General features: G+C 32.3%; 1 protein-coding gene across 3 annotated transcripts in view; it reads left to right on the top strand.

Moving 5' to 3' along the window:
• Nucleotides 1-11,271, top strand: part of LOC118200033 (isobutyryl-CoA dehydrogenase, mitochondrial-like) — a 127,323-nt gene extending 116,052 nt beyond the window's left edge. For all 3 annotated transcript variants that reach the window (XM_085807414.1, XM_085807413.1, XM_085807415.1), the window contains one exon: nt 3,852-11,271. In XM_085807414.1, the coding sequence (XP_085663540.1) occupies nt 3,852-3,910 (59 nt within the window). In that variant the 3' untranslated portion in view covers nt 3,911-11,271. The remainder of the gene's footprint in view (nt 1-3,851) is intronic.
• The last annotated feature ends 1,041 nt before the right edge of the window (nt 11,272-12,312 follow it).

The following is a 12,312-nucleotide window of genomic DNA, read 5'->3' on the forward strand; positions in this document are numbered from 1 at the left end:
TCATAGTTGAGAATTAACTGTGACATATTTATCTACTATATAATATAGTGGGGGGAGGGGGAATTTCATAGTACATGCTGTAATACTTAATGCTTCTTTATCATATTGTGTGTAATTTTTTTTAGTTCTAAATACAAAAGCATTTGTTTGAAGTGCAATTTTATAAAACTATTAAGTCTTACTGAGTTATGCAGCTGTGGTATATTTATATTTTAACATTCTCAATCACTTTTATTTGGAAAGAAAAAATTTAGTTGGCTTAAGACTGCTTTCATTATTTTTGTAATCTGTTGTATAGCTGGTTTTAGGCTAAATGCATGAAATGCTTTGTTGAATGAATATTCTTTGCCTAGTGTGTCACTTTTTTGATACAGCATCTTCTAATATAATTTTCTTTCAAATTACATTATTTTGTAAAATCTCTCAATTTAATTACATAATTTTACTAAACTGCCATCATTACATTATGTTATATTATGAAACTGAAATCTGCAATAAATTTTAAATCCCTTAAAGAGCAAAATGTTAAAGTTAATCAATTTGTTATTTCCTAATTTTGTTTCTGTCATGCCATAAGTACTGTAAGGATACTTAACTTTTTAATTCTATGAATGGCTGGTAGATTAACACACTTTCTTTTTTCATCATTAAAACCATTAGCATATAAGAAAAATTTATTTGTTTAACTTCCTGTAGTGATGCAGTTATAAGTTTTATACTCAAGAATATCAAATTCATTAGATGTAGTCTTTCAGTTGCACATGTTTCTAGCATGCCATTAGAATTGAAGCAGTACTGCCAGTATCATCCATCATAGTGTAATTTTTGGTTGCATGGGTCTATTTCTTTTGCTTTAATCACTCAGCTAGGTTTGATATTTTGATCACATTCTGTAATCTAGAATTTTGAATTAAATTTACAAGGATGCTTTTAATTCTCATAAATTCCTTCTCTTATAAAATGGCTATCTGATCGTGACCCACATTGTTAGATTTGGCAGCTAAAATGATATCTGAAAGATTCGATTTTCAATGGGAAAATGCTTGTGAAAAAAAAAAATTAATAATAAATGTATTCTGATTATTATTTTTTTTTTTTAATGATGAAAAGTCTTCACAAACACTAAAATAATTTATGCACAGATAGGGGATCTTGCCTTGAGTTTAGAATACTGATTTGAGAAACCTCACCTGTGTATGCCTCTATATGCTGTCTAGGCATGGTGAAACAACTGAGAGTCGGATAGCACTGCTTAGACATGCTCTTTGTTCTTGATACAATAAGATTCAGTTTCAACTTTTTAATAGAACAAATTCATCAAACTAAATATTGCCCTTAGTTTGTCATCTTTGAGCATAATGCTTAAGAATTATAGAAGCTTAATCTTCTGCCTGGCTTTCTTCTTAATAAGCTGTTCCATTTTATTAACAGAATACCCCCAAATCATTCGTTGCCTATTGAATTTCAGTAATTTCTGTGTCTCTATGAAGAGTAGAATAACAGTTTTCAAATTTTTATCTTACGATAAGATGAGTGAATGAAATTTATTTTTTTTTCCCTTGAGTAATTTAGTTAACACGCACAAGTACATAGTGCCTATGACCTAATATTAAATGGTCATTTGTCACTATTTTTGGCAAAATGGCTTTTTCTTTCTTTTTTTTTTTAAAGAAGTCCTAGTAGTTGTTGTCAGTTATATTTTGATGGGATATTATAGTGCTCTTGTTTGTAAACTGAAACCCTGCAAGATCAGCATTGTTTCCTTTATGAATTAATTCATGAAATAGAGCTTGCATCTGGCAAACCAATAATATGAGTAACCTCCATAAGATCTGATTCACTGTTGACTACTATGAGTTTGTTTGCCAAATAATTTGTTTCCGTTTGTAGAAAGCTTCTCAAATGCTTAGGCATTGTACACTGTTGAGTGCCATCAATGCTGGGGATAGATTCATTTTAGTTTAGAATCTTGTCATTATTTCTAGAACATGTGTGTTGCCAAAAATTCTCACATTTTGATTAAGTTCTCAGTTACTGAGTATCTTGTCAGCTTTGCTTCAATATTTCATATTCTGTGTTCTGTAAATTCAGTAAAGTCATCCATGCTGTAGAACAAATAAATAAATTGGTTCGAAAATGAAAATAAAATCCAGATTGCCTCAGAAACAAAATGCATTGTAAAGATTCATGCGACAAGGGTAAATCTGCAGAAATCACATATGGATTAAATCTTTGCAAACTGATATAAAAATAAATTTGGGAAATTTGGCTTTAACGACAATCAAATGGTTACTTAAAGACAAATTAAATGGTTACTTAAAGAGTAACATTTAATAATCAGTGTTTCACCTAAGTATGCATGTGGTAACACATGCAATGTCATTGAACTGCATCACCTAGGACTTTTCTATTATTAGTATTTGACATTTGAAATCTTTTAATTTTATATGCATTAACATGTGACCTTGTACTTCTTGATCAAACTGTTTATATGTATGTAATGTTTGTATATAGCTTCCTGGTATTCTGGAATACCTTCCAAGTTTGAAAGCATTTAGACCACTGGTTCTCCCACTAGATGGGCTTGAATATAGATGCTTTAATTTGAAACACTAGTGTAGAGTAGCTGGAATGTTTTTACATTAGTCAACAATTGGGAAATTAAATATGTGTTAAGAGCTGTTTCGATTATTTAATCACCCTTGCAGTATGAAAATTTTGTGGTCAGCTTGTTTGACATATTGTATTTCATTGTTATCTTTCTGAAAGTTTTTAATTTGGGGATTTTAAAATCGTAATTCTATTTCATTAACAGTTTGAAATATTTCCTTCTATAAAATTTTCATGTAACAGTTTGCCATTGTAATTTTCTTCATCTTCATATGTAATATACATATTTTGCAATACTGTGCTTCCATTATGATTCAGATTAATTTGTTTATTAGATGTGATAACATACAGTTACTTATAAATTTTATGATCTGTCTTACTAACTGGTACAGGCTGCAATTGTCTGTACATTCAAGTTGCCTTATTAGGTATCGATGGGCCTTGCTAACTCTTCAGGTTCCACCCCAAATGGAATTCCATTGGAGATTACCCCGGGGGTAGTCTGAGAGTCTCCCACTTCTCTTTCCCTACCATAAATCTTTCGAGAGAATTTCAGCTTACTCCATATATTTTAAGTGCCTTCTTGCCACAGAGACACTATATGCTTATAAACATCCATGCCTTCTCCAGGATTCAAACCTAGGCTCTTCAGTACAAGGGTGATTCTTGTCATACACAAGTAATGCTGTTATAGTCATTGCTAGTTTTAACAGTTGTTCATTATCACAATTGTTCCATTATAGCAGTTGGTGCAAAAAGTGCCCAGCTGATTAGAATTTATTAAATCTTTCTTTGTAACAACCACTTGCTGTTAACGACCTTTTCTTTAGGATGCTAGGCGTTATTATAGTGACTATTGGCCTAGTTTTGTTATTATTATTTAATATATTTTAACCATAAAAGAGATTTTTACTTAAGAAAAGAACACTGTGACATACTAATAATAATAATTGATCTTGTAATGATTAGTTAGGACTATTATTCTACAGTGGCTTGGAAGTTAGTCAGTCATGCATGTTTTTAGAAGAAATTTTGTTTCAGCAATTGATAATTCCTTTTTTGGGGGGAGGGCTTGTTCTTAAGTATTTGCTTTATTAGACATTTTATTCATATAATAAGAATAGTATGAGTATTTACTGTATATCAATCTCAGAGAGTTAATTCGTCAATTTTTTTATAAATTAAATGTTTTGAGAAATTAGTAGCTAACATGTTTTTAATTATTTTTTTTTAAATTCCAGGTACTAGTGAAGTGATGTTGATGCTTATATCCCGTGATATGTTAAGAAAGTTTTCCTGAGCATTGAAATCAAAATCAGATCTTGAAATCAAAAATGTAACTGATTGTGCTATGTGTTATGTGTTTTGGGTAAAACTAAAATGTATGCAGTATGTAACAGTATTTGCTTCAAAAACTAAGAAATGAAACAGGAAGTAAACTTACAAAAAACCAAAAAGACAGCTTTGACTTAATTGTGTATCTCATGCAAGTTATAGGTAATGGAGTGTTAACAGACTTGTATTTTTCAAAAATTTCAGTTAACTGAAATCTAGGGTTATGTGTTAAAAGAAATTTCTAAAACTACTATTTAATCTAAGTAAATATTATTTTGTTCAAATCAGTTTTTAGAATTAAGTTGTTAAAATTTGAATACAGCATTCATATTTGAACATAGATTGAATTTTGAATACCTGAAAATATTCTCAAACACTCGAAAATGTAATATCCTTTAATCTGGTGAATTTATAGTGTAAGCTGAGTAATTATGTCAAAAATATAGTAGGAGTAAAGCTGAAATACACAAAAAGCATGAAAGCTTTGAAGGCACAACAGATGCTGAAAACAAAATACTTTACACCAAATATGAAAGTAAATTTGAATGCTGATTAACTAATTTCACACACATTCATGTAGTATATTCAAAAATAAATTCTAGTTGACAAGATTTTTCTGCGAAAAACCTTAGACTATAAATTCTATGTACACTATGATTTTTTAGACTTTCAGAAACCAAATGATGCTATTATTTCAAAGTTAAGCAATATTTTTGTATCATTCAAGACTTTAAAAGGATTGAAAATCACACCAAATGTGAAATACAATATGTCGTTTGTCTTGTGAATGAAGAAAACGTGTTATCAGCAGACACTGCTTGTCAAATTTACAAGATGTACAAATCGTATTTCATGTGTAACCTAGTGGTCAGAAGATCAGTGAGAGAATTTAACATGATCATTCACTATCAAATGTGTAATGTATGTTATGGGATTTTATGATTTGGTTATGTCTGTTGAAAGAAATGGCACTTGGATTTTGCTTTCCTTGTACTTTCTGGTACTATCAAAAACTGCCCCAAACTATAAAAAATCAACTGAATTAGCTGAAGTTTTGCTCTTGTTGGGTTATGAAAGTACTTTTTGAGAAACACAAAGGTGAGTAAAGATGCCACTCTCAATACCCTTACTTGTTGTCTTAAAGAAGGGGACAAATTCTCAAGTTTCATTGTTGGAGGTTACAAAACATGGCTGTCCCACACACCTCCTAAACTGGAAGCATTCCAGATCTTCTAAAATCAAAAATTCTAGTAGGTGATTTAAAACAAGAACTTTTTTGGTGCATGAGCTGATTGGTGATCTGTTTGACTGGAAAATAATCAGTCATCCTTTCTACAATCCAGTCTTGCCACCTAGTGACTTTTACTTGCATGATATGCCTCACTAGACAATTGTTCTGTAACAGAGCCATGAAAAATGTAGTGCAGCATTAGTTGAATGAATATGCTGTAAATTTCTATAAATGTTTTATACACTGTTAATCATAAATTAAGGAAACAAATTGCAAAAAGGATGATTACTCAAAAAGTTACATGTAGAATATAATGAAACTTACTCACAATATACAACACATAGTAAGGTGTTAGAGAAATCAGCATATGTATCAAATGAACAAACCTGTTTGGTATAGGAAAATTGTCTTCAATATCTCCCCTAGAAGCAATACAGTGATGTGTGATGCTATCAATGATATGGTCTATCAGTTCCATAGGTTCCATTGCTTTTGCAAAGCAGTCGCAAGTGTGACAAGGATCTGGAAAGGAGAACTGAGAGAAGCTATACATCATCCTAAAGCATATCAAACATCCTCAATAGTATTCAGGTCTGGTGATCGAGCTGGCTTCTCCATGCCTTGAACTGTTTGCTTATCAAGTTAATCATTCATGATGTGAGCCCTGTGCAGTCTAGTGTTGTTGTCCTGTTGTAGGAAATCATCACCTAGTGTCCCAGCATAAGGTTGCACCTAAGCATCCAGGATGTCATCTTTATAGCTGTGAGCATTCATAGTTCCATATGAAAAGACATGGCCATCTCTGCATCCACCCATAAACTTACCACCCCAAACACGGACACTGCCTCCTCTGTATGCATCTCTTTCACGGATCTTGGATGGATGAGGTTTTGGATGAGATGATTTGGTTTCAGGTTTTCCTCAAATCAAATAGCACCTACTATCACTCTGGAGGTTAAACCTGATATCATAAGTGCATAAGTAACAGATAATTTAACTTTCTTCTTATGCTTATTTTTCTTGGGAGTGGTGTAATTCTTTTTGCATTTCTTTGCTCCACCGTGCAAGCGAAGGAATAAGTGCAATGTGTATTCTTTCTGAATATTGTAATCTGACAAAGTACTTCCATCTTCCAACAGTTTACCAGCAAAAATCAATCACTACTGATCAGGAGAGATACCTTCTTTATCTTGACGCTGTAGGACATTCGTTTTGGCTCTGAAAATTCCATTTCAGTCTACGATTTGTCTCAATGCACAAATCGTGGGGTCTTTTATGCCTGTGAATGATTCTTTCTGTACCAGTCTACAAGTGTCTTTTCAGAATTCTCAGATTCATCAACTGGGATATCATTGGTTGGGTTTTTCTCTTTGTTCTTTAAATTATGATAAAATCTGAAAATCGAAGTGATCATTCTCATCGTTTTTCTGAATGAAGAGAAGTATTTGTAGTACCAGTTCAAATCATTTTCCTGTTTTCTTTGTTCATAAGTTCTTTATCAGGTTTTCTTCTACATGGGAGCCACTTGTCTTCTGGTAGGTAAAGCCACGATGGACCCTCCCACTATGCCGATTTCTGTAATTGCTTAATAGTACATCCTCTCGATGGCAGATCCACTGGATTTAAACTTCCACGTACATGTCTCCAGACAGATATTCCTGTAAGTGATCTTATTTCTTGTATTCGATTGTGAACAAACATATCCCATGCTTGATCACTTGTTATCCACCCAAAAGCTGTAGAAGAATCACTCCAAAACACTGTTCTACAATTCTTAAGTTTCAAATTGGATAGAATTTATTTTGTGAACCCGGCACCTATCAGACACGAGAGAAGTTCAAGACGTGGAATCGGAAGTTCTTTAATTGGGGGATACTCGACTTCTCGTGCCTACTAACTGAACCTTTACACCTTGGATGGTTTCAGCTCTTAAAAATGCACAAAATGCACATAGGCTTCTTTACTAGAATCTGAAAAAACATGGAGAACTAAGGCATCCTCATTATCATAACCATCGAGGTTATCATTTAACCATCGAGGAATTTTAATCTGAGATAGCAGAGGTAATTGGTTTAACCAAGTCCCAAACTGCTCACTTAGAGGTAGAAGAAGATCATCCCACTTTATATTCTGGTTCCACGTTTCTTGCAAAATCAGCTTTGAAATTACAGTTATTGATGCAGTAAAGCCAATGGGATCAAAAATTTTCTGAGTAGCTGATAAAACTTTTCTTTTGGTAATAGGTTCCCTTAAGTTAAATGTTTCGGCGATCTTGCTACCCAAATTATCTTTTTCTAAATCCCATACTAATCCTAAATACAGGTACAACTTTCGACGTATTCTCTATCTCATGGATCATGTCGATGCGAAAATTTGATCATAAACATCGTAAATTGAAATGCCCTGAAGCCAAAATCAATTTTGCTTTTTGAATGAAATTTTCCACTTCATCTACATGATTTAAGCTAATGAACGAATTATTGAGGTAAAATGAATCCTTCACAATATTAGAAGTTTTTACAAATTTTTATGGGACTGTTGTCAAAAGGTGATTAAGTGTTGTGCCTAGCAGAAATGGACTTGATGGGAGCTCCAAAACGACTTGGTTATGTCGATAAATTTTCAAACCATGTTGATTATTGAACCATAGAAATCTTTAAAAAATCTCTTTCACTGCTATTTTTGATTTGACAAAAGGCCTTTTCGTTGTCAGATGACACTCCTATGCGATATTTTCGAAAATGATATACAGTCAAAAGTCGTTATTCGGACACCCATAATCCGGACCTCAGAGCTACAAACTTTCTGCACATGCGTCGCATTGACGCATACGCGTAAGACCTTTACGGTTGCGAATATGCATGTGCGCATGCTCATAATACGTTTATGCATGGGCGTTTAATGTATAACAGACTGTATAAGCTAAGCTAAAATTATCTAATTCAGTTAATGTTGCAGATTGCGTTGTTAAGGGTATCTACAAAGCGAAAGTATGTTTCAAAGTCCATTAAACAAAAAGTGGAATTACTGCAAAAAATGGATAAAGGCATATCCTTTTTTCTCTAACCGTTCCGAAATCTGTTTATCAATTTCACGCTGCTCTGTGGGGGGGGCGCAATGAATTGGAAGTTGATCTGTCAGCACTATCCTAATCTTCAGGGCAGATGTTTTTATTTTATTTGGCTTATAATTCCTTACTAAATGTAGTATTTCATCTCGATGTACTCCGTCTTTGATATGATTTAAATCAAATTCCTCGTCATTATAATTCGCTTCCGATAGTGAAGAAAGTGACACAGAGGTTATTGAAAATGAAAAAATTTCGATTGACAAATTAGTCGGTATTCTCGACACAGTAATTATAGGATTTGAACAGCGGAACTTTCTAACTGAAGAAGAAATTATGTCTGTTTATAGAATTAAAGAGAAAGTATTATCACATAAAACGAAGCAACTTAAACAACTTACATTGAAAGAGATGTTTAATAAAGTAAAAAAATAAATATTAAGCTTTTTTTTGTAAATTTTGATACCTTTTAGATCATAATTGTTCTTTATTTCATAAATTACAGTTTCATATTTTTAATTTTATAATTTCTGCATGCCATCTTACCAGATTTAAACTGATGATCTATAATCCGAAATTGCCGAAGTCCCAACGAGTCCGGATTAACGACTCTTGACTGTAATATGTTTGAGATATAATTTCTATTAAATTTGGTTCTTTACTAAAACAATCATTGAGAGAGAGTGAATACTTTGAACATGCAAATACATTAAAAAGGGTCATATTTTTGTGGTTTCACTTGACTCCTTTAGTACAGGTGTGTGTGTGTGGCAAGTAATGTACTCTTTTGTCTTTTTCCTCATTTACTACCTCAGTAACTTAACTAAGGTTACATTGCATGAATATTACATGCTGTCTCCACACAGTCATTATAGCTCTGTTCAATTAGAGTTCTATTTACATTTTTAATTAAGATTATTCTAGAGTTTAGATATGATGGCACTGGGAGTCGACAGTTTAGATGTAACAGTAACTGTGTTGTTAGCCAGAGGACCTCCACACCTTGATGCAATGACCATCTGCCTTGAAAATGAAGTTTATGGCTAAGCATAATGCATTGCCAGTGTATGGCATTTTATGTTGCCTTGGGCTAGCTCCACTGTAAATGGAGCTGCTGATGTTCCAAAGTTGAAGGTAGTGTAAATATGGGGCGTGGGATTACAGATCATGAAAAGTTATCTGGAAGTGTTTCATGCACACACAGTAGGCTCTGCACGTGCTTATGTAATGGACAGGATCACTGTGGGATTTATCAAAACCTGTCTATTATGTACGGATGTCTCCCACTCATAACAGTATCAGTGATGTAGTGAGAATGGTCCATATGAGCTGCAACCTCTTGTTGGTAGTTCATTGATAAGGACTGTCTCAAAACCAATGACTATGCAAATCAACGTCTGTGTGACTATTTTCTTACTCCATGTTCTTATTGCATTGGTTAGTGCTTTCTGAGGTTATGGAGTTACACCAGTTTATAAGGCTGTTGTCGTGAGTGTGCAGTACCAAGCCATGGTTGCAGTCATGCAGAATTACCTCAAATGGGGAACTTTAGCTTATCAGCATCCAGGTTAGCAGTGTACATAGTTTCAAGGTTATAGCATGTTTTTTCCCCTTCGTGTGCAAATTTCATTGTCTGTGAGTTTTAAACTTAAAAACTCAATGAATTTATTTGCCAGCCTTTCCTGGAAACAGTTATGCCTCTAAATGATGAGTAATTTCATTAATTCTGAATAAACTTTGAAAATTAGCACAGATGAAATAGTTAGCACAATAAGGGAACTAAACTTGGACATCAACAGCAAAGATATTAATGAGATGATTGTATATCATTCACTAACTCTGTTGAATGCTTAACTGAGCAACAAGAGTTAAATGGAATGCTCAGTGAAAGTGAAGAAAAAGAAACTGATAAATTCGTCAAGTCTTTGATAATCAAATATATAAGAATGAAGCCTCCAGTGCATCGAAACAAATTTTTGACTATCATGGAAGAATACAATTCCAATGGAAAACGTATAGTTCAAGTACATAGGATGATTGATAAAGACACAACATCCATTTTTATTAAAATAACAACAGTACACACAAAACTGCAGTACAGCTGTTCCTAATAGATTACAAAGCTAAAGATGTTTATAAAAAATAAATTATAGTCAATATATCCTTGGCCATTTAAGTGAAAAAATGATGTTTTAAAGAGAATTAAGAAAACTAAAACAAGGGAGTAAATATCCTAATAAGTTTACATACAAAATAATAAGCCTTCAGAAAAACATAAATCAGTTAATTTATGGCATTCTGAAGCAAATTCCTTTCGTTGATTTAGAAACATTTATAACACTTTCTTCTTCATAAAACAGTACAGAAGTATAATAAGGTATTCATTATAAATATATTTATCATTTCTGAGAATATGCAATTAAGTATTTTTTAACTTCAGGTTATTTAATGAACCTCACATACATATAAAATTTAATTCTTAAATGTAATAAGCAAATTGTTAAATATGACAAGTATTTTGGCTTACCTTTTAATAATTCTTGTACATACAAAATTGACAAGTATTTCCACATGTTTTGAGATGTACATTTTACACAGAAATAAATAACTATGAAAAGATATAAATTTACATACCTTTTTGCTTTTATATCCAATTTATATCTTATTTTAGCCTATATATCCAAAAACAGAGACATAATTGTTTCCATAAACTATATATTGTGTATTTTTTTCTACTGCCCTTTGAATAAAATGGCTTTTGTGTACATCTGTCGAACAGATTCAGCAGCATTTATTTTATTTTCCCCCAATATATATGTCTTACACAGAGATCATTTTTTATAGTTGCCTTTACTAAATGCACTACATGATTATCAAGTGTAGACATATCATGCATGTGGCCATTTAGTGAATGAAATAAATTATTACCCTTTAAAGCATTTAAAACCTGAATTGTAGCTGTCAGAATTCTGGGTTGTTTTATTGCATGATGCATATTGAAAATATTAATAAAAAAACGAAAAATGGATTCACCTTTTTCTTTCCATATAAAATACACGTAATTTGACTCATGAATTAGTTTACCTCTGCTTTGAAATGATACCAGTGAATGCTGAAAAACAGGTTTTTTATATAAATACATCTAAACATATCTCACATTTAATTTTCAAAGATATTTTTCTAACTACAAAACCAGCTATATAATAAACAATATGCTCCAAGCACCTGCTTAATATTGCTGGATTAAACACATAATCATGATCTTAATTTACAGCATCCCAAAATACATTTGTTGTGTTATCCATAGCTCTTAACCTGTCACTTGTGATATTAATTATTTTCTCAGATGTAGTTAGTTATTCTGGTTGCAGTAAGAATGCTTATGCTTTCTTCTGGAACGCAATTGCCATTGACAAAATCACTTATTTGAGTTTGTACGAGTAGTTTTTTATATGTAGCAAACTGATATGATGTAGGATTATTATTGAATCCTTCTTGCATATGAATCATTTGGAAAAGCATTTCAATACAGTAGAAAGGTCCAAAATCCGGATTCGTCGGGACTTCGGCGATTCCGGATTTGGGATTTTTCTGGATATTAGATTATCAATTTAAATCTGGTAAGATGGCATGCAGGAATAATACAATTAAAAATATGAAATCGTAATTTATGAAATAAAGAGCAATTATGATTTAAAGGGTATCAAAATTTACACAAAAAAAGTTTAATATTTATTTGTTTACTTTATTAAACATTTCTTTCAATGTAAGTTGCTTAGTTTTTTGTGCTAATACTTTCTCTTTAATTTTATAAACAGACATAATTTCTTGTTCAGTTACAAAGTTCCACTGTTCAAGTCCTGTAATTGCTGTGTCGAGAATGCCGACTAACTTGTCAGTCAAAATTTTTTCGTTTTCAATAACCTCTCTGTTACTTTCTTCACTATCAGTAGCGGTATTTTCTGGGTCCAGAACCATACTACAGATTTCTCCATCCGTTAATTGATTGATGATTGGGGCATTATCATCGCAATGAAAAATTTCTGTTATATCATCATTTATTACTGCT

The sequence above is a fragment of the Stegodyphus dumicola genome, chromosome X1, assembly GCF_044657685.1.
Source record: "Stegodyphus dumicola isolate Sdum_Otavi_A_Nest chromosome X1, ASM4465768v1".
Taxonomy (NCBI): domain Eukaryota; kingdom Metazoa; phylum Arthropoda; class Arachnida; order Araneae; family Eresidae; genus Stegodyphus; species Stegodyphus dumicola.